This window comes from Capricornis sumatraensis, chromosome 6, assembly GCF_032405125.1.
Source record: "Capricornis sumatraensis isolate serow.1 chromosome 6, serow.2, whole genome shotgun sequence".
In the NCBI taxonomy this organism is placed as follows: domain Eukaryota; kingdom Metazoa; phylum Chordata; class Mammalia; order Artiodactyla; family Bovidae; genus Capricornis; species Capricornis sumatraensis.
Window position 1 is genome coordinate 111,528,146 of NC_091074.1, and position 19,702 is coordinate 111,547,847.

General features: G+C 44.6%; 2 protein-coding genes across 2 annotated transcripts; one reads left to right on the top strand and one right to left on the bottom strand.

Moving 5' to 3' along the window:
* Nucleotides 1-1,419: 1,419 nt before the first annotated feature.
* On the bottom strand, nt 1,420-3,996 carry POLE3 (DNA polymerase epsilon 3, accessory subunit). Its single transcript, XM_068974341.1, has 4 exons — nt 3,877-3,996; nt 3,691-3,776; nt 3,219-3,337; nt 1,420-2,937 (listed from the first exon to the last, which is right to left on the bottom strand). The coding sequence occupies exons 1-4, from the start codon at nt 3,940-3,942 to the stop codon at nt 2,765-2,767; spliced, it is 444 nt and encodes a 147-aa protein (XP_068830442.1). The 5' UTR covers nt 3,943-3,996; the 3' UTR covers nt 1,420-2,764.
* A 2,418-nt stretch (nt 3,997-6,414) lies between these two features.
* Nucleotides 6,415-19,072, top strand: C6H9orf43 (chromosome 6 C9orf43 homolog). The gene is made up of 13 exons (XM_068974482.1): nt 6,415-6,604; nt 6,709-6,856; nt 8,359-8,416; nt 10,029-10,120; nt 11,878-11,944; nt 13,082-13,212; nt 13,892-14,042; nt 14,432-14,492; nt 14,773-14,831; nt 15,069-15,129; nt 17,237-17,328; nt 18,575-18,641; nt 18,857-19,072. The coding sequence occupies exons 1-13, from the start codon at nt 6,454-6,456 to the stop codon at nt 19,063-19,065; spliced, it is 1,347 nt and encodes a 448-aa protein (XP_068830583.1). The 5' UTR covers nt 6,415-6,453; the 3' UTR covers nt 19,066-19,072.
* Nucleotides 19,073-19,702: the final 630 nt, after the last annotated feature.

A 19,702-nucleotide genomic window follows, 5' to 3' on the forward strand; every position in this document is an offset into this window, starting at 1 on the left:
TGGGTAGATAGGGAATAATGAGAAGGGAAATCAAAGACTTTTTTAGGGTGCCGGTCCTGTTGTTTATTGATCTCAGTGTGTTTCATGAATGTGTTGTTTGTGAAAATTTACAAAACTCTACTCTTATTTGTACTTTTTGTATGTATACCATACTTACTAAATAAAAGTAAAAACAAACAAAACCAAGCCCCCCACTAAACTATTTTGAGTGCCTTCCACGTAGGTACACAAGAAATTTGTTAGAAATCAATATTACCTAAATAAAAAAAATAAACTATATAATTAGAAATGAATATATTAACATAGAATGAGCAAACTGAAACTTGAAATTTGGTTTGAATTCTGCTCCAAAAACAAATACTTGACGACAGTGCCTCTGATGTCTATCAGAAGCCACAGGGATTAGTCTTTAATTTCATCACAGAGTACAAATGTATGTATCCAGATTTTACATTTTTCTTAGTCTACTAGTATGAAAGAAAACTAATTATCTTAGACAAGATTGGTTTTTTTTTTTTTAGGTTTTTACTATTTATTTATAATAGATATTCCATGTCCTGGATCGTCTCTAGTCAGAGAAATGAACGTGTGTACAGAAAAGAAAAAGATAAAAACAAGGCCTTATTGTGTGTATCCATTGTGTTAAGAATCTTGTGTCTTAAAATTCTCGATAGGTATTATATTGCCAATTTAGAGATGAAAAAACTGCACTTTAGTGTATTAAAATTTAAAAACTTGTACAGTAACCAACTATGAAGGACTCAGTGTATGCTGTTTTCCCAGAGACGTAATACTGTCACATATAGCTAACTGTTAGAGATATATCATCAATATAAATTGCAAGGGAGAAATAAGAAACAAATATATATTGAATAACTTTGTCTTTCATACAAATATAAATGTGACAGCAGGAAAAAAAAAAGGGATGTTTCTGCTGTGAAGGAAAAGCCACTGGGGGTGTGTTTGTATGAAAAATGCTTTGAAACAGCTATATAGATCAGAGGTAATATGGTGTTACAGTTGAAATCGTGGAGGTAACAGCAGTGTTCCTTCATAGGGTTTGAGTTAATACTTGATAGCAGTTTGAACACTGCCAGATACATAGCAGGGATTCAATAAATGTTTGCATCTAGTATGTATAGGGTGCCCAGCAGAGCCATGGAAAGCTCTCACTGTGGTTGAAGAGCAGCACCCTTACCTGTTAACAACCAACATCTGCTGGTGGTCCAAGGTGATGCAAGAGCCCGTATTTACAAGGATCTGGCTCAGTTCACACCACAAGAACTGTATAGAACATGATCCGTGGTCCTCCCCCAAAGCACACTTGTATCAACAAGAAGGATGATAGAGGAGTCATCACTTTTAACAATAATGTTTTTTATTAGACAAAGCATTATAATTTTCTCAATATTCTTCACTCAATTATCAACAAACTTTCCACTGTATTCACTGAACAAATAAACAGTGTCAAACTACACTTCACTACCTTTCAACCTCCAAGCACTCAACTTAAAGAGACCAGCAAAAAAGTGCTTGGAGCACCAAATGGAAAGAGAAGAACACCTGGAAAGGTCAACAGAGATACTTAGAAGCAGTTAAAAGGGATGGGTTAGGGGAGGAAGTAAATTCCTGAGCACCATCAGATTTCCCTCATGGGTCAAAGAGGTTTACAAAATCAGTTTTAAGACATGAGATTAGAACTAGGGACTCAGAGGAACCCATACTCTGAGATACTGCAGGTCATCCAAGTTCCTGGGTTGGCAGAAGTAAAAAAAAGAGGGACAGAGAAAGTGGGAGTGGGGAGCAGAGGAGAGGCAGCAGGACAGAGACAGGTGCTGAGAAGCACAGAGGGAGAAAGCTGTGCCTAGAAGAAATAAAGTTCGGAACTTGTCATGAATTGGAAAACGAAAAGCCATAGTCACAAATCTGGAAGATGGACTACGGGACACAAAAACCTGGAATTTTATACCTTCCAGGAGGTGATGACAAATCCTGAAGCTGTACAGTGGCAGGCAGTGAGGTGCATTTAAAACTAAACCCTCTGTTTTATAAGAGTAAGACTTTGGCAACCTTGCTTAACTAATTCTACTCTGTGGATTTGAAAACAATGTGCCTAGAAGGTAGCCTCCCAAGCAGGTTACACGTCTACAGGCAGTATAGAAGGGCTCTAAGCCAAGTGGGTCTATAGAAAACAAAATTCAATTAATGTTACTGTCAAGTGAAGAGACAGCAGATTTCATTGTTCTCTTCAACCTTTTTAGTAGTTTCCTAAAGCTAAGCCATTCTGATCACTTGAAATAAACTAGTATTGCCAAATACTGTATAATCAAATAGGTTGACTGTGATCAAACCCCAATTTTTCCTGAGCCTTAACTGCCTCTGTGATTTGGGACACAGTTGCAGCATGGAAATTACTATTACTTTTCTGGGGGGCAGGGAGGGAACTGGGGGTCAACAATTGCCTAACTATATGTGTATGTAAACAAAAGAGATCAAACTGACCAATTAAATTAGCCATTCAGAATCCCTCTTGCCGAAAAGTTATAACCTTAAGACTGATTAAGCAAACCAGGATTCTGCTGCTCAGATGTTCTGAGTCTGGGAAGCACTGGCTTTGATGATAATCCTGATGATAATTCAGTTTTTATTTCAATCTTCTCAGGCTCTTCTGCCTAAGACTACTCTGCCCAGCTGGAACAAGCTTCACACAAACGTGTACCAGGTTTTCTCCTGGTTCCTTCCAAGGGGCGTCTCCCCATCCTCCTCAGTTGTCCACTTCCTCCTCTTCATTCTGTTCTTCTTCCTCCAGCCTCTCCTCATCTTCATCATTGTCCTCATCCCTGTTCTTGTCCTGCTCTTCCGAATCTGTTTTTTTGTCTTTGTCCTTCTTCTTTTGCTCTGAAGCTTCCTTCTTGCCTTTCTGCTCCCTCCTATAAGCTGTAAGGATAAAGAGGAGGTTAGGAAGCAAGGCTGAACCAGACAGACAGCAGCAGCTAACTCAACTGGGTAACTGGAAAAGCTGAGGTACAAAAGGAAAAATAATCTGCCCAGCATCACCAAACAGATAAATGAGCTGGTGCCTGCCATTTGAGTCGCGTCCAATACTTGCTACTGGACTTTTTAAGAGACTCAAGTTGATCAAATCTCAGGGCCTAAATGACCAGGTCATTTAGGATGAACATCGACTTGGATGTTCAAGAAGACGAAAGCGCAGTTACCTTCCAGAGCTTCTTTTAATGGGGTAACGAACCGCTGAAACTCCATCTCCTCCATGGCTGACAGCACATCGCTGGCATTCAGTGTCTTGCGTTTCCCTTTCATCGCAAAGTTGTTGGCACTGAAAGAAGAAAGATCAAGGGCTGTCAGATGCCCTCTTGCCGCGTATGGTGTGGGTGGGTAAAGGAGCGCCCAAAGGTGGAACGGGAAAGCCTGCGTCTTAGATGCCTGCATGGATATTTGTGACACAGTAAGTCCCACCCTTCCCTATACAAAAGGGTTAAAGTAATTGCCTTATTTTGTTTCATAGATTTCAAGATCTAGAACGAGGGCTCGGAACCTCGCTCCATTGAGGTAGAACATAATTATTGGGGTTTGCGGGGTCCAGGTTACGAACTCCAAATCAGGTGGCTCTCTTTACGCCTCCCTTAGGCTTTAGCCCAGCTGAGCTTCGGCTAAGTCTGCCCGCCTTACCAGGATGTGGCGTACAGCACGAAGACGCTGGCGGCGCGGGAGATGGCACTCCGGGCCTCCTTGGAGATGTTGACACCGTCCGGGAGCTGTGAGAAAAGCGAGGGTGAGCAAAGCTACCGGACCAGCACCTGTTTCCCCCTGCCCGCTCGTCCTCCCCTGGTCCGGCCGCCAGCTGGAGCTGCTTACCGCCTCCTTGATGATTCTGGTGATGACGGCATTGGGCAGGTTTAGGTCCTCTGGCCTCTCCGCCATGGTCGCGGCCGGGGACCGTGCCTGCGACCTCCTCTTCAGGCCGCCACGGCGTCCGGACTTCCCGCGTCGCCACGGTCTGACCCAGCGAGGCTTCCGTCCCACCCCGCGTTGCCTACACCGTGTCCCACAGTGCCCCGCGCGCCAGAGCCGCCTTCCTCCCGCAGCTCCGCCTCCGCCTCCAGTGGCCGGTGCGTCTGAACTTCCCACGCTGCCATGGTTTTGGCCCGAGGGCCTTCCGTCCGGCCTTACAGGCACCTGGCGTCCTTTCCCAGGCTCGTTTCCCTGCTTCACACCTCCCTCGCATCTAGAAATTAAGTATGGCTCACTGGGGCTTCCGTCCCTTCCCCACAGTGCTTTGCGCCGCTGCTTGGCGACGGAGCGGCCAGGCGTCTAACACGGGAGACGGAGGCGTGGACTGAGCCGGCGGGGCGGGGCTCCTTCGGGCGAGAGACGGGGCTCCTCGCCCACCTCCTAGCTCGTCTGCAGCTGCGACTTCCCGTGGGCCTTGGCGTGGGTTCTGCTTTGGTTTTGAGGAATCGCGGCCATCTGTTGCTGCATTCTCCCACTAATCTTTTTAGCCTTCTCAACTTTGTAATAATGGTATTAAGGATAGCTGTTACCTAAAATTTTTTAATGCAAACTACTTTGCCACCATGGTGCTATAGCTGGCAACATGGACACAGGCATGACTAGACCTCTGGGCACCATTCGGGCAACACCCAGCCGTTTGTAAGAGTAACGTAACATTACATAAGCATTCAAAAACAAACCCTGTTACGGTTGTACTTGTTTTTTGTTTCATTGAATTGTTCATCGTGCATCTTTCCTAGTCAAAAATATTTTTCATGGTTTTGCAGTGGCTTTTTAAGTTCTATCATTTTTCTATTACATATGTAGAAATTGTCCTCACGCTCACTGAGCAGAAATTGTTTCTTTTTATCCCTTGAAACTTGCTATTTCAGGTCACTTTTAGTTTTCCTGTTTGTGTTAGAGACATGAGCACAGAGAACTATTTCTCTCATAAGAAAAAGAGCAGCAAAAGCGGTGATGCATGGCAGCTGAAGCTGCTTCAGATACAGAAGATAGAGTTTGGTGGGGGTAAGTCTCCACTTGGATAAAATACACCTGGTTTAAAGATGTTAGGAAGTGCTCAGCTCCAGCCAGGTGCTGTGTAGTTGGAATTGGGCCTCTGTGTTGTTAGATATTTTGATCTTTAAGAGGAGCCGGAAATCTGGACATTATATGGACTATTTCCATTTTTAAGTAATGGCTCAAAGTGTAAGCGAAACAAAACAAGTCATAGGTCAGGTGCAATCCCAGGCTACTAGTTTGTTTAATCTTTGGTTTAAATTATGAGCTGTTTAGAACAGAGACTTATTTTGTTCATTATTGTTCTCAGTGCTCATAACAGGTCCCCTCACATATTTAGTAGTCAATAATTGTTTTGAGTAAAAGAAGAAATGGACACTCTCCCTAAAAAAAAGTTATTAGGGATCTGGTGGTAGTGATTGCCTAAAACATTTCTAGAGAGAGAAAGATAACATTTATTGAGTACCTGTTATATATCATACATAAAAGTACATTACCTCATTTAATGCTTCTGCAATCCTACTTAGGGATTTTCCTTTTCCTACTTTATATGAGGAAACAGGCTGAGAGAGGTGAATTCATTTGCCCAAGACCATAGAGCCAGTAAATGAAAAGCTAGTGGCTTCTGATCCAACTTCTGAGTCGACTGACTTGCTGTTTCAGCAAACCCATTTATTTCTGGTGGGTATTTTAGCTGCCTGTATGAGAACTGGAGCCTATTGAAAAATGAAATATCTCTTCTAAAGGTTTGAGCCATCTAAAGCACTTCTGTGACCCACAGGGAATTGGTTCCAGAAGCCCCTGTGTATACCATTATTTGTGGATATTCAGGTCCTATGTATGTTGGTTATAATTTGATAAGGCTTTTTGGAGATTGGGGCATCCTTTCCCTAATGGTTAATGAAAGGGGAAAGGAAAGGATGTTAATAATTATTTTGAACTGTTTGCCAGACCCTGTTAATATCTATTAACTAATTGTAGTGACCCTGTGAAATAGGTTTTTCCTCATTTTGCAGCTAAGAAAACTGAATCTCAGATTGGTTAAATCTCAGGTCACTCAGCTATTAATTAAATGGTCAGTTGGGAGGCCTTCTGAAGTCAGTCTGAATCCAAATTCTTGTCACTCTATTCCAAGCTGAGATTTTCATACTTTCATGGTACCCCATTCTTAACTATCCTGTAACCACTGTTTATCAATATGATTCAATAAAAACATTTTATGCTTTGAGTCCAAATTAATATCAGGACTAGCTAATATTTGTGAAAGTAAAGTTACTCAGTCATGTCTGACTCTTTGCGACCCCATGGATTGTAGCCTACCACAATCCATGGGGTCGTAATATTCCCTAATTATATGGTGGTGGTTTCTCCAGAGGGCTAGAAAGCTGCAAGATTGGCTTTTGTCCTAAACCATTTGTAGATATGGATTTGCCAGATAAAAGCCAGTGGGATGAAACCACCTGTGACCTGGCTGTCTGTCAGCATCCACAATGCTGGGCAACTATCCGCCGGATTGAGAGGGGCCACCCTCGACTTCTGGACTCCTCCTCCAAATCTTTTGTGGATGCTGAAGGTGAATTAGCCAGCCCTGTCTCCTCCCTTACAAGATCCTTGAATTGTTTCTATTTGGCTCCCTTATGCCATGTTGTATTATTTTCTTCTGGTCTGGTCTTTCAGACAAGCTCCCAGTGCTTACCATTGTAAACATCGCAGATTCCTGCTTCCCGGCCAAGAGAGTTATTCGTCGGCGTCACTTACCAGGATTTACCTTCACAAAGGCTCACTCTTTATTGAGTTCAAAGTTTGACTCCAAGTTTCAAGGCAGGTAAATAATCATGGAATCTTCCTTAAACGGCTTAATACCTCAAATTTTTTGGTTAACTTTCTTTGCCTATGTACTGAACTTTGAGAAAGCCAGATTAAAAACAAAGCATTAATGAGAAATGCCCTGGAGGTCCAGGGGATGGAACTTGGCACGTTCACTGCTGTGGCCTGGAGTTCAATCCCTGGTCAGGGAATTAAGATTCCACAAACCACGTGGTACAGCCAAAAAAAACACCAACTAACAATCACCCACCCCAGCCCCCTTGACCCACCACCAAACAAAAGAAACAAACCCTTTAGCAGTTCACTTGAAGGAGTAATGAGTAGGCAGTGTGGGAAACAGAAAGAAAGTATTCTTGTTTGTCTTGTAGGAGTTGGTTAAACAGTAACTCTCTTTTCCCTCCTCCCTCTACTCCCTGTTGATGTCTATTCTGTTTTTCTTTTTGCCTCTATGCATTTGCCTGTTCTAGGTACCTCATGTAAGTGGACTCATACAATATTTGTTCTTTTGTGTTTAGCTTATTTCACCTTGGATAATGTTTTCAAGCTTTATTGATGTTGTCACATGAATGAACCTCATGCCTTTTTAAGGCTGAAAAATGTTCCATTGTATGTCAGTGACACGTTAAAAAATTATTTATTGATTTATTTGGCTGTGCTAGGTCTTCTTTGCTGCACGAGCTTTTCTCTAGCTGTGACAACTGGGGGCTGCTTCCTAGCTGTGGTATGCGAGCTTCTCATTGCAGTGGTTTGCCTTGTGGAGTACGGGCTCTAGGGCGTATGGGCTTCGTTAGCTGTGGCTCCTGCGCCCTAGAGCCCAGGCTCAGTGGTTGTGGTGCTTGGGCTTAGTTGCTCCTTGGCATGTGGAGTGTTCCCGGATCAGAGATTGAACCTGGGTTTCCCGCATTGGCAAGTGGATTCGTTACCACTGAGCCACCAGGGAAGCCGCACATTTTGTTTACTGGCTTCCCTGGCAGCTCAGATAGATGGTAAAGAATCTGCCTGCAATGAGGGAGACCTGGGATCAATCTTGGGGTTGGGGAGATCCCCTGGAGGAGGATGTGGCAACCCACCCCAGTGTTGTTGCCTGGAGGATCCCCATGGACAGAGGAGCCTGGCGGGCTACAGTCCATGGGGTCGCAGGGTCGGACACGACTGAGCGACTAAGCACAGCACAGCGTGGTTTTTAACATCTCCATCAAAATTACTGAATAAATTTTTACTGATGGTGATGTGACTGTTTGTAGTTGGAGAAAGGCATAGGCTAGGAATTGAGTTTGATGCAACAAATAGTTATGAAAGGTTTGCAATGTGCAATGTCTAAGTTGTTCAAGGAAAAACAAACAAGCAAAACTTAAGAAGATGATAAGACCTGACATTCATTTGGCAGGTATTAAGTCCAAGGTTTTCTGTAGATAAGTAGGAGCTTTTCCTCACAGCACGAACTTTATCATCTCAGTAAGGCTTTTGTGACGCTTTCATGTTTGGAAACTCATTTTTTAGGCCTTGGAAGGATTTACCTGACAGAGACTTAATGAACCGTACTGATAGATCTCCCAAAGTAAGTCACAGATTAAAAAAGGTATTTCCTCAGCATTTTCTCTTTACTACTGGGAATAAAATGTTGCCTTTATTTAACATTGAGGATGACTGTAATCCAAATAATGACGATAATAACTACCTAATACTGAACCCTTACTATTTGCTAGACTCTGTGCTAATGCTTTTACATGTTATACTGTTTCTAGAAATCCCAGACCTAGTGGGATTTATTTATGGCAGTTTTCCATACTTAAGAATTTTCTATCTCTCCTCTATAGAGCGTGTTCAGCTACTGTCATCTCATAATACAGGGAAATTAGAATGCTGCAATGTCAGATCTAAAATGAGCCTCAAGGTCGGCTATATTCATGATTTTTAAAACTCTTTTAGCTATCGCTCATGGTAAGAAATACATTTTACAATAAAATACCATGGGACAATCTTTACCCTAACTGTAAGTTACACTATACTCTGAAAGTTTCTATCCTTTTCTGATTCATTTTAAAGCAATGGAGGCTGTGATTCACAAAATTTGATTTTGTGACCTATGAATAAGTTACAACTGCAGTTTGAAAACTATTTCTGTGGTCTGTCTCATTTATCTTACAGTTGAGGAAACTGAGGCCCAGATAGGAAGTGATTTTTTTAAAAGCACAGCTGGTTAGGAAAAGAGCTATATTTTAAGAAGAAAAAGCCCTTCTACTTGTCTACAGTAGAGATTTACTGTTCTTTGCAGTCCTACTGGATGCCTTTTATTTTTTCCTATGAGATCCTTCACTTTTCAGTGTCACGTGGTGGAGAGTGTAAGAACCGAGGGAGGGTAGATGGGTTTGGATAGATGTGTGAACAAATCACTTCCCTCTTTGGCCTCTTCAGAATGAGAGTGTTAGATTAAATTAGTTTTTAAATTAATTGTTTGTCTAGGATAATACATGCATCTGGTTCTAAATTCAAAATCCATAGGAGGGCTTATGGTGCCCCAAATATCTCCTCTGTTCCCCCAAGTCGGTCAGTTTCTTTTCATGGGGACAACCTATTTTTAATAGTTATTTTCCTGCATGAATCCTGCTAGAGGTATAGACTAGATGACTTATAAAATTTCCTTGTAAATTCACATTTTCCTAAATAGCAAAAGTGGAAAAAAAATGATGATTTTAACTTTTATGTAGATGCTTGTAATTGTAGACAGGCTATAAAAGAGAAAAACTTCCTTCTGGTTCTTTCGGTTCTCTCCCTGCTCCCAGATTGTATTGTTTTATCTGCAGGGGATCTTAGTTTTTGGAGTGCAGTGGGCAGAATAAGTAGTGTTCCCTTGGGTAAGCCCCAAGGCATCCTCCTATGAGGTGAGGTTGGGAGTTGCTAAATGCCGCCCTAATGTCTCAGGAAGGCCGGGGAGACCATTCACTCATCAGTGCTTACTCTTGCAGAGCACCTTTCTTGATACTTGGTTTCTCAAAGAAATATTATGAAGCTATTTTGGGGATAAGAAATGTTTATTTTATTCTAGTTTTTAATCATCTTCTGAACCACCATACCTTTTTGGTTAGCATGATTCATTCCTTAGCCTGGTCCTGAATACCATCAGCAGTGGTACCTTTAAGCCATACATAGGTTTTATATTTTTCTCTTAGCTATCAGTGCTGAATTTGAATGAGACAAAGCTTCCTTGCCCTCAAGATGTAGGAAATATGGATGTCATCTGGATCCCAGAGAAGCATGTGAGGTGAGTATCATGTTGAGAACTTGGGAGTCTTCAACTCTTGTGTTCCACAAATGCCTACTGTCTTCTGCCAGCCTTCTCTCTGTGAACTCCTTTTTAGCTACCTCTTTGCATGAAGGAGGAGGTCAAGCAGAGCAGAAGGCCATGGCCTCTTGCATTTACCTCTTGAAGTGATGTGAAAGTTGCTCATTCATGTCCGACTCTTTGTGACCCCATGGACTGTACAGTGCATGGAACTCTCCAGGCCAGAATACTGGAGTGGGTAGCCTTTCCCTTCTCCAGGGGATCTTCCCAACCCAGGGATCGAACCCAGGTCTCCCACATTGCAGGCAGATTCTTTATCAGCTGAACTACAAGGGAAGCCCAGGAATACTGGAGTGGGTGGCCTATCCCTTCTCCAGCAGATCTTCCTGACCCAGGAATTGAACCAGGGTCTCCTGCATTGCAGGTGGATTCTTTACCAACTGAGCTACCAGGGAACCCCTAAATGCTACCCTGGAATTCTTGTTAGTGCACTTTGAGATTCATGCTTTGGGACTTTTCTACATCAAATTCTACTTGTCTGTAAATAGCATACAAGATAGGGCCCAATGTATTTGTGAGGTTTATTAAGAAACAAATGCCTTCTATCAGTTTTTCTTGTTAGTCATCAGCAACTAGTAAAAGTTTTCAGTGAAGCACCTGAATCTTTGGTCTCAAGCCTAAGGACTAGAGTGCTGATACAAAATGAATAGCATATAGAATTTGTGTACAAAGCAGCTGTGATAAAGATCACTTGGTGAAGGTCCAAAGATTTGCTAATATTGACAATCGTTGGAAGAAACGGATTTTTCTTTCATGACTGCTGAGGTTCTCAGATTCTTTTAGAGTGACTGTTTAGACATGTTATTCAAGTCACTAAGTCGTATCTGACTCTTTGCAAGCCCATGGACTGTAGCCTGCCAGGCTCTTCTGTCCATGGGATTTTCCAGGCAAGAATACTGGAGTGGGTTGCCATCTTCAGTTTAGAGATGATGAGACTTTATTTTCTTTTAAAAAAATCCTGTGAATGCTTATATATATATATGTATGTATGTATTGTGTGTATGTGTGTGTGTGTGTGAATATATATAGTGTAAACAAAAAACCTCTAAGGGTTTCTTTCCTTTCATATAAAAGAAGCCCAGAGTTAGGTGGTCCACGGCTAGTATCTCAGCTCCATGAGGTAATCAGACACCAGAACACCTTCTGTTAATAGCTTTTTGGGCCCTGGCTCCCAACTTCTGAGGTGCTTCACAGGGGTTTCAAAGTCTAAGTTGATTGATAGAGTTTAAGTCATCCTATCTGTATTCCAGGTAAGAAAGAGGAGGAAGATGACAGAGCAAAAAATATTTGAGCACCTCTGAGCTAAGCAGTGGAATTCAGTCAAGAACTAAATACTTTGTCCCTGTCCTCCTGGAGTCTTATGGTGGTGGTAGGATTCAGAGATTATAAACATCCCTGCACTTAAGTATATAATTACTGATTTGGATTAATACTATAAAAGTAAATAACTGAATTGCTTGAGAGAATGGAGGGGAGCCTAATTTAATGTGAGGGCAAGGTAAGAGAGGGGTTCTTGTTTTTAGCAGCCTCTGAACTGCAGGTACCTCTGAGTTCCTAACCAGCCATCTTTGAATACTGAATGGAGGATAGAAATCTTCCTGGTCATCATTCATAAATATCCTTGATGCTTCTGCTTGAGGTGTCTGGGAATAAGTTGTGGTTATTCTTATTTCAAGCCCAGCTGAGGAGAAGCATCTTATTTGCAGCCAGGATGGGAATATGAACAGAAAGAAATCTCCAGGGGTAAGTTTACTGTGGCCAAACCTTCCTGATCTTTGTCTGTAAGAGTTTATTTTTGTTTGCCCCCTTCTCCCATTCTCTCTTTAAATGAACAACATCTGCAAAATAAAACCCATCTTAAGGAAGGAATATAATAACCAAACCATTTTCTGTGCAGAGAAATGAAGAACTAGGTCTGTTCCCTACCTCCTCCCTGTAGGAAGGTAAAAGAACACCCTGAAGAGATGTTAGGAGCAACTGCTGGGCATTCAGAGGGAATTTTAGGTTGATTAGAAACTAATTTTCAGTGTGATGAAAGTGAAAAGTGAAAGTGAAGTCACTCAGTCGTGTCCAACTCTTTGCTACCCCATGGCCTGTAGCCCACCAGGCTCCTCTGTCCATGGAATTTTTCAGGCAAGAGTACTGGAGTGGGTTGTCATTTCCTTCTCCAAGGGATCTTCCCAACCCAGGGATCAAACCCAGGTCTCCCGCATTGCAGGCAGATCCTTTAACCTCTGCGCCACCAGGGAAGCCCTGGTGTGATGGGAATAGAATTTCAACAGACTAGAAGTTACAGTGGAGCTGTGCTTCTTGTTTTTGGTGGTTGGTTGGTTTAGTCACTAAATCATGTCTGACTCTTTGTGAGCTCATGGACTGTTAGCTTGCTGGGCTCCTCTGTCCATGGGATTTCCCAGGCAAGAATACTGGAGTGGGCTGCCATTTCCTTCTCCAGGATCTGTGCTTCTAATGCTACTTCTACCAATTATTGGGTAAATGTAGCCTCGGATAAGTCACAAAGCTGGAAGTTTGCTACATCCAGGAGAATAGTAATCTTGGCCCATTTTGTTCGTTGCTGAATTCCTAGCCCCAGCCCTCTGCCTGGCACATAGTTGGCCGATAAAGACTTGTTCGGAGCCTTTTGGGGGAAAAATGAAACAAGTCCATCAATCCCTGTGTGATCTGATTTCAACAATGTGGTTGAAGAGCCAGATTGGCAAACATGTGGCAGGTTGTAGTCTAGAGGGGGCGAGGATGCTGGAGTAGGTCTGGAAACAAGGAGTTTCCCACGCCAGGGTTGTGTTGGGAGGCTGGAGTGGTGGTGGGACAATGTGGCATCGAAGAGAGTGCTACAGGGAGTTCTTTCTGTTGTTCCTCTTCCAGAAACACAAGTCAGAACTTCCAGGGATAATTGTACCGCCTCCCACCCCAGCACACTTGTATGAGCAACTAAGTTCAGAATCCTTACCTTTATGGAACCAATTTGACATGTTGCCTCAGGATCTGCTGAATGAGTGAGTGTCCTGTAAGCTGTGGGAGAGCCACAGCATCCTCTTTTCTCTAGAAGCTAAGAAAGGCCTAAGCAGGGTGCTCTTTCTGGGGAGGGAGGGAAGAAAACCATCCCCCTACTTGGTCCCTGAATCTGTGGACTTAGGCATATGCAGTGCTGACGAGAATCACCACCATTTAAGTATTTACCACCTGCCAGGCCCTGTGCTTAATAATTAGCACAATACCTATATTCTCTCATTTAAACCTTCCCTGGGAGGTAGACACACTGTTCTTTTTATAGGTGAGTTATGGGTTAAGTGGAAGACGGAATGGATATGTGGTTTGGAGCAAGACCACCTTTGAATTTTGTATGGAAATTCATTGCCTTCATGAATTTCCGCATTTTATTTAGCCTCATTAATCTTCAGTTTCCTCATTCGCAAAATGAAGACTGTAAACCTGTCCTTGGGGTGTGGTAAGGATTCAGTAGTGTAAAACACATGAGCCCGACATGTAGTAAACTTAATCCACTCACCATGATTGCCATAGTTGCATCTGAAAGCCGTTACTGAATGAGCACCTGTTGGTACAGGCCTTTTAAGGCCCAGGGTGGACATGTCTGCAAATGTAGAGTCCTTTTCTTCTCTTTCTCCCCAGCCAAGAAAAGCTATTGCTGACTGTCTCTGTGTCTGTCCCCTTCAGCCTCTTGCTGGATAAAGGGAAAACCATACTTTATCCAGAGATGCGGACACAGTTGGCCATGATGAAAAAGAAACCTCCCTTGGAAAAGAGCCGACCCGACAGTGCCATTTCTGCTAAGATGTATTTATCTGTACACCGCCTCACCCTACAAGTAAGAGCAAGGGGCCCTCAGAGGAAGGTGTCTGCGTGCAAGTCCAGCCTCACCTGTCCTCAAGGCTGGAGGACTTAGCTTTCTAATTTCTTTCTCTTCTATTCTTCCACTCTGGATCCAGGTGCCACAGAAGGACTGGGCTGTGTGTGGGTGAAAGCGGATGACAGGGAGAGGTTGGAGGAGAGCAGCATTCTCTATTTCTTCTGCACTCAGCTTCCCACACCTTTCCCCTCTCCCGAGCTCCTGGTATAATGTTGCACACACTGGGCTTCTCAAAAAAGTGCTCATTGACTTAATGGATAAACGCATTTGGGATACATTTTGGGAAAGAGAAAGACCTACAGTAGAGCTTTTTTCTTTTCTCTTCTTCTTCCCTTTTTCTGCTCTAGAAACCAGCCTTGAGATATCCTGAACATTTGAAGAAACACTGTTCTAACCTGAAAACAGATGGTAGGTTTTCTGATGCTGCTAGGTCTCCAGGTACCATCCCCTTTCTGCCCACGTTTCTTACATTTGATCTTGGTCCCAACTCTGTGACGTTTGCGGCCACAGTCAGACAGGGTCACATGTAGACCTTAGGAGACTGCAGTTTCAAAAAGCAGCCCCTCCCAGCTTGGTCCTGACCAGCGGGGAGAGAGGTCACCACTGGGGGGCAGGTCACAGCAGGCGGCCCGGGGGAGGGTGGGAGCTGTCCGGGAGGAGAGGGCTGAGCTGGCTGTCTGGTCACCAGGTCATAGGAAGCAGCAGCGGCAGCAACAGAGGAAGGTGAAGACAGCTGCTAGGAAACAGGTAGAGTGACAGCGAAGGGACGCTCGGGATGCTTGGACGCTTCCACTTGGGGTTGGAGCAAGTGGGTGCAGCCTGGAATAGGAAGGGCTTATACAAGGGATGGGATTCTCCCTGTTTGCTGGTTGTAGATACAAAGTTCCTATGTGGTTATACTAACAGCCTTCCTTTCGACCCTTTTGGGAACGAGTTCTTCCCTTTCAAAAGTCCTAATTCACTTCCTCCTCATGTGGGTTTCAGGAGGCGAAAAAGAGATGCAGGAGTGAACCAGAGAGCCACAACAGCTCGCGCAAGCATCCAGGTGCCGTGGTTTGTGACCCACGCTGTGGCGAGGAGAATACCTGGGGTTGGGAGTGACAGAGTCCCAGGACCCAGCTGAGGGCAGGAAACGCTGAGCACGTTTGGCATTTGAGGATCCATGTTTGTCAGGCGCTTGAATTCTCCTTGGAATGCTTCAGTTTGGCTGGTCTACCATGTATCAGCTTTCCATCAAATATTTGCTCAGCAAGTGAGCTGGGCCAGATGTCTGCTTCACATGGGGATTTGAGAGATGGCCATGAGCACGAGTCAGAGTCACTCCTCAGGTCCTACTTTAGAAAAGGAAGCGGTTTGGGGATGAAGAGTTAGCCCAGGTTATTGAAGAGAAGAGCCTCAAGGGCCCACTGGCTCGTGAGACAGGGAAGAGCCAGGGCCCCTCACGAGAGCCCCAGGAGAGCTCTAAGGAAGCAGAGTCAGCCACTTCTCAGGCACAGGTTGAAGTCTCAGGAGTCTTTCACAGTACAGCCCTGTCCAAGAGGCAGGGGGCTAGTTCTTGACTGGCAATTCCTTTCCTTTAGCGTCCATGCCAGAGATAAGAGACTCCCCCTTTTGGAGTTCTTAGCATGTCTGAGCTGAAGGTTATATTTACCGCAGTCCCTCTGACGTTTCTCAGTTTGAGTGCAGAATGAGAACCAAGGAGAAAGAATCCCCCTAAACCACGGCAGATTCTTCTGCCCTAAATAGACTGGACATCGCTGTCTGTGATGGGGAGCTAACTGTTTAATCGTCAGAATTCACCCTCCAACCCTGGGGCACTGGGATAGCGAGGGTGAGGTTTCCTGAGAAGGATGCTTTTCTAGGTTTATCTCCCAACTCATCCTGCTCTCTGATACTAAAAGTGTCTTCTACCCTGGAGATCGAAGAAGCCTCCTGACCTTCACACGGGAGGTAGACAGCACTGGGCCTGTGGCCCAGCGCGGAGGCACTTGTTCAAGGCTAGCCCAGTATCCAGGGTGATGACAACTCCCCTGAGTTTCATTCTGGTGCCTTCTGTTCCTCTTTCTGGTGCCTCCAGTAGGAGCAGCTTTGCTTGGGTGACTGGGGCTCCCTTTTGAATTATATTCTTAGAGCAGTGGCTTGTCCTCTCTGAGTTGAGAAAGGCTTCGTGGAAGAAGTGATTTTTGCACTGGATCATGGATATCTGTGAGAGTTGCCCGGATATGGAAGAGAATTCCTGGAAGCAGGGATGGGTTGGGTGAACGTGTCTTGGAGGAGCGTGGCTGCAGGGAGCACTGAGCAGTCTGCTGTGGCTGTGGGGTTGGGTATTTAAGGGAGAGAGGTGGATCACGCTGACGAGATGGCCTGCTGAGATGTTTGATCTTTATCCTCAGTGGTGGGCAGTGGTGATCTGCCTTGATGGCAACCTGAGATCAACTGAGGAGCTTTCCAAACCCTAACACCCGTGTTGCACCCCAGACCTATTAAAATCAGAGTGTATGGTGTTGGGTCCAGGCCTGGGTGGTTTTCAGAATGCCCCAGCGTGTAACTAAGGTGTGAATCAGTGCCGACAGGGAGCCAGCGCAGCTCTGGAGCAAGGGACTTCCTGTTTGGCTGTCCCTTTTAGCCTCATACCGCTGGTGGTAGCTTGGAAGATTGCTCATTTAAAGGAAGAGAAACAGAGGGGAAAGAACTAGTGCATTTCATGACTAGTTGGGGGAAAGATCTGATACAAAAGAGTCATAGATCGAGAAATTTGGGGTTGGGAGGATGTTCATTTTCATAAGTCGATAGAGGTAACTTAGGGATGGTATAAGAAAGTAAGAACAGGACTCATAGACTGAAAAGACGGACCTAGGAGTTCTCTCGCTACACTGACATACAGGTGCTTGCCCTGTATGTTTCTCTGAGGAATCTTGGATCTTGTAACACACGGTTTACCTTGCTCACTAATTCTATAATAGATGTGGTCACAGTCCCAGGCGAACAGAATCACGAATAGAACTTAAGAGGGCCTCACTCCCTTTTACCTGCCTCTAAGGTCCTGTATTGTCCTGGCTGGGGAGTCACCTGTAGACTAGGGGTCAACTAGAAGCCCAGCAATGGGATGTGGAATACCAATAAGAGACTTGAACTGATCTTGCGGTCTCTAGGTCGCAAAACTCTACGAGGTCAGGAAAGTGACAAAAAGCGGCGGCAGCAGCAGATGAAGACACGAGGCCCCCCCCTCGAAACAGGTGAGAGTGTATGAGGGACATTCTGCTAGGGCCCTGTCTGAGTTGGCTATGGGGTGCGTGCTAAGACACTTCGGTCGTGTCCGACTCTGTGACGCTATGGATTGTAGCCTGCCAGGCTCCTCTGTCCATGGGGATTCTCCAGGCAAGAATACTAGAGTGGGTTGCCATGCCCTCCTCCAGGGGATCTTCCCGACCCAGACAGGGATTGAATCCACGTCTCTTAGGCCTCCTGCATTGGCAGGCAGGTTCTTTGCCACTAGTGCCACCTGGGAAGCCCTTAGTTGTCTATTTTTGTAAAACAAACCACCCAAAGTGGAACCACAGTGGTTTGTTATTTCTCATGATTCTGTGGATTGATTGGATAGTTTTGTGATCTTGCCTAAGGTCGCTCATGCAGCTGCATTCAGCTGGAGGCTGGGCTGGGGCTCTTGGCCAAATTGTCTTTAGTTCTCTTTTATGAGGCCTCTCCATGTGTCTAGTCTGGGCTTCTTGACAGCCAAGAAGTAATCTCAGGAAGGCACTTTGCTAGGGATGGGCCTGGAACTGGAACCATGTCATTTCTGCCACATTTTATTTGTTAAAAAAAATCGCAAGTCCAGTTCAGATTCAAGAGGAGAGGAAATTGACTCTGTCTCATGATGATCGCTTTTCACTTTGATGCATTGGAGAAGGAAATGGTAACCCAATCCAGTGTTCTTGCCTGGAGAATCCCAGGGACGGCAGAGCCTGTTGGGTTGCCATCTATGGGGTCACACAGAGTCAGACACGACTGAAGTGACTTAGCAGCAGCAGCAGCAGCAGCATGATGGTAAGAACAGCATGTGCTTATAGGAATGGGAAGAATTGCTGGCAGCTACCCAGGTTTGATCCCTGGGTTGGGAAGATCCCCTGGAGGAGGGAATGGCTTCCCACTCTAGTATTCCTGCCTGCAGAATCCTATGGACAGAGAAGCCTGGCAGGCTATAGTCCATGGGATTGCAAACAGTTGGACATGACTGAGTGAGTAACACATACATACGCCTTTGGAGGCAGTTTACCCTTAGTTAACTGCTGGGACTGGGGAAGACTGCATTCTGGCTTCATGTGGTCAGCCTGCAGGGCAAAAGAACCCATGACATAGGCTTCTCTCTTCAGTGTCAGATGGTGGCATTTTGTCCTATCTTAGATGTTAATTTCTCCAACCAAAGCATCATTTAGAAAAGCACTTTGTTTCCTAAATCCTGACTCAAGTTTCTTTACACTTATGAATTTCAGGATTCCAGAGAGAGACCACAGACAAACGTTGCTAAGAAATTCCTGGACTCCTCCCGCAGTAAGAAGAGTAAGACCCTAGGGTTGGAGGAACCTTAGAAAGTGTCTTGAGGACAGGGGGAGCAGAACCCTATTGATCAGGATGGTTCACCTCCCTGGAGGGCACAGCCCTCACACCTCAGAAGAGTCCTCCAGACTCCCCAGCCCTTCCTTTTCTGTCTTCCATTTTTCATAGTTAATTGGGAGAAGGCTACGGGTGCAGTTGACGGCTGGGTCTTTTTTTAGGTCCCGAATTATCCCAAATAGAATACACTAAGAAGGACATCAAGACTCAGATGGAGATTTTGCTGGAAGACCAAATGAGGACCCCAAAGAGTGCTTCTAGCGTCAGCTGGAACCCTGAGCTCAAACTGTTGAGGATTCTTCAGGCCACAGATGAAGAGGACGAGGAGATCCATCCCTCTGGGGCACAGAGTGAAGTGTCCGAGGTGTAGGCGGAAGGATGCTCGGGCTCCCACAGTGACCTTGGACATGAGGGCAGGAAGGAGAGGGGACTTCGACTCCCTGGAGCCCTTACCAGGGTCTGAGCTTAGGGATTCTGTTTTCTTCACTTGCTTCTGAAATAAGTGAGAGAGAGAAAAAGCCCTTTCTAACTTGGATTGTTTCTCTCCCTTTAGGGCCCCGGGTAATTTTAGTGATTAAACACAGCCGCTGCTTATCAATAGACTCGTTTCTCTGTTTCTGGGTCACTTTTATCTCCTCGCTGAGACGCTGAAAGGTTTCTAGTTATAGGAAGATGAATTTGGCCCGTGGAAACCCCTAACGTGTTGCTTTTCCTTTTATTCTCTGGAAATGGTTTATCTTGAGGATCACATCTGCATCTGTCAGAACATTCATTGTTACGTGTCGTATCCCTATGCATGCGGTAGGGGACTTGGACTGACATAAAAGAGTCCAAGGATCCAGTTCCTGAGTTACTGAGTCCGCAGGAAAATTTCAGTAATGCTTGTAAAGACTCAAAATTTCAGAGTCTCGGGGTCCCCTGTGCTTGGTTTTTGCAAGGATTTTTTACAATTTTTATGCCCTTAAACTTTTTTAATATGGAAAAATTTCAAAATTATGTAAAAGAAT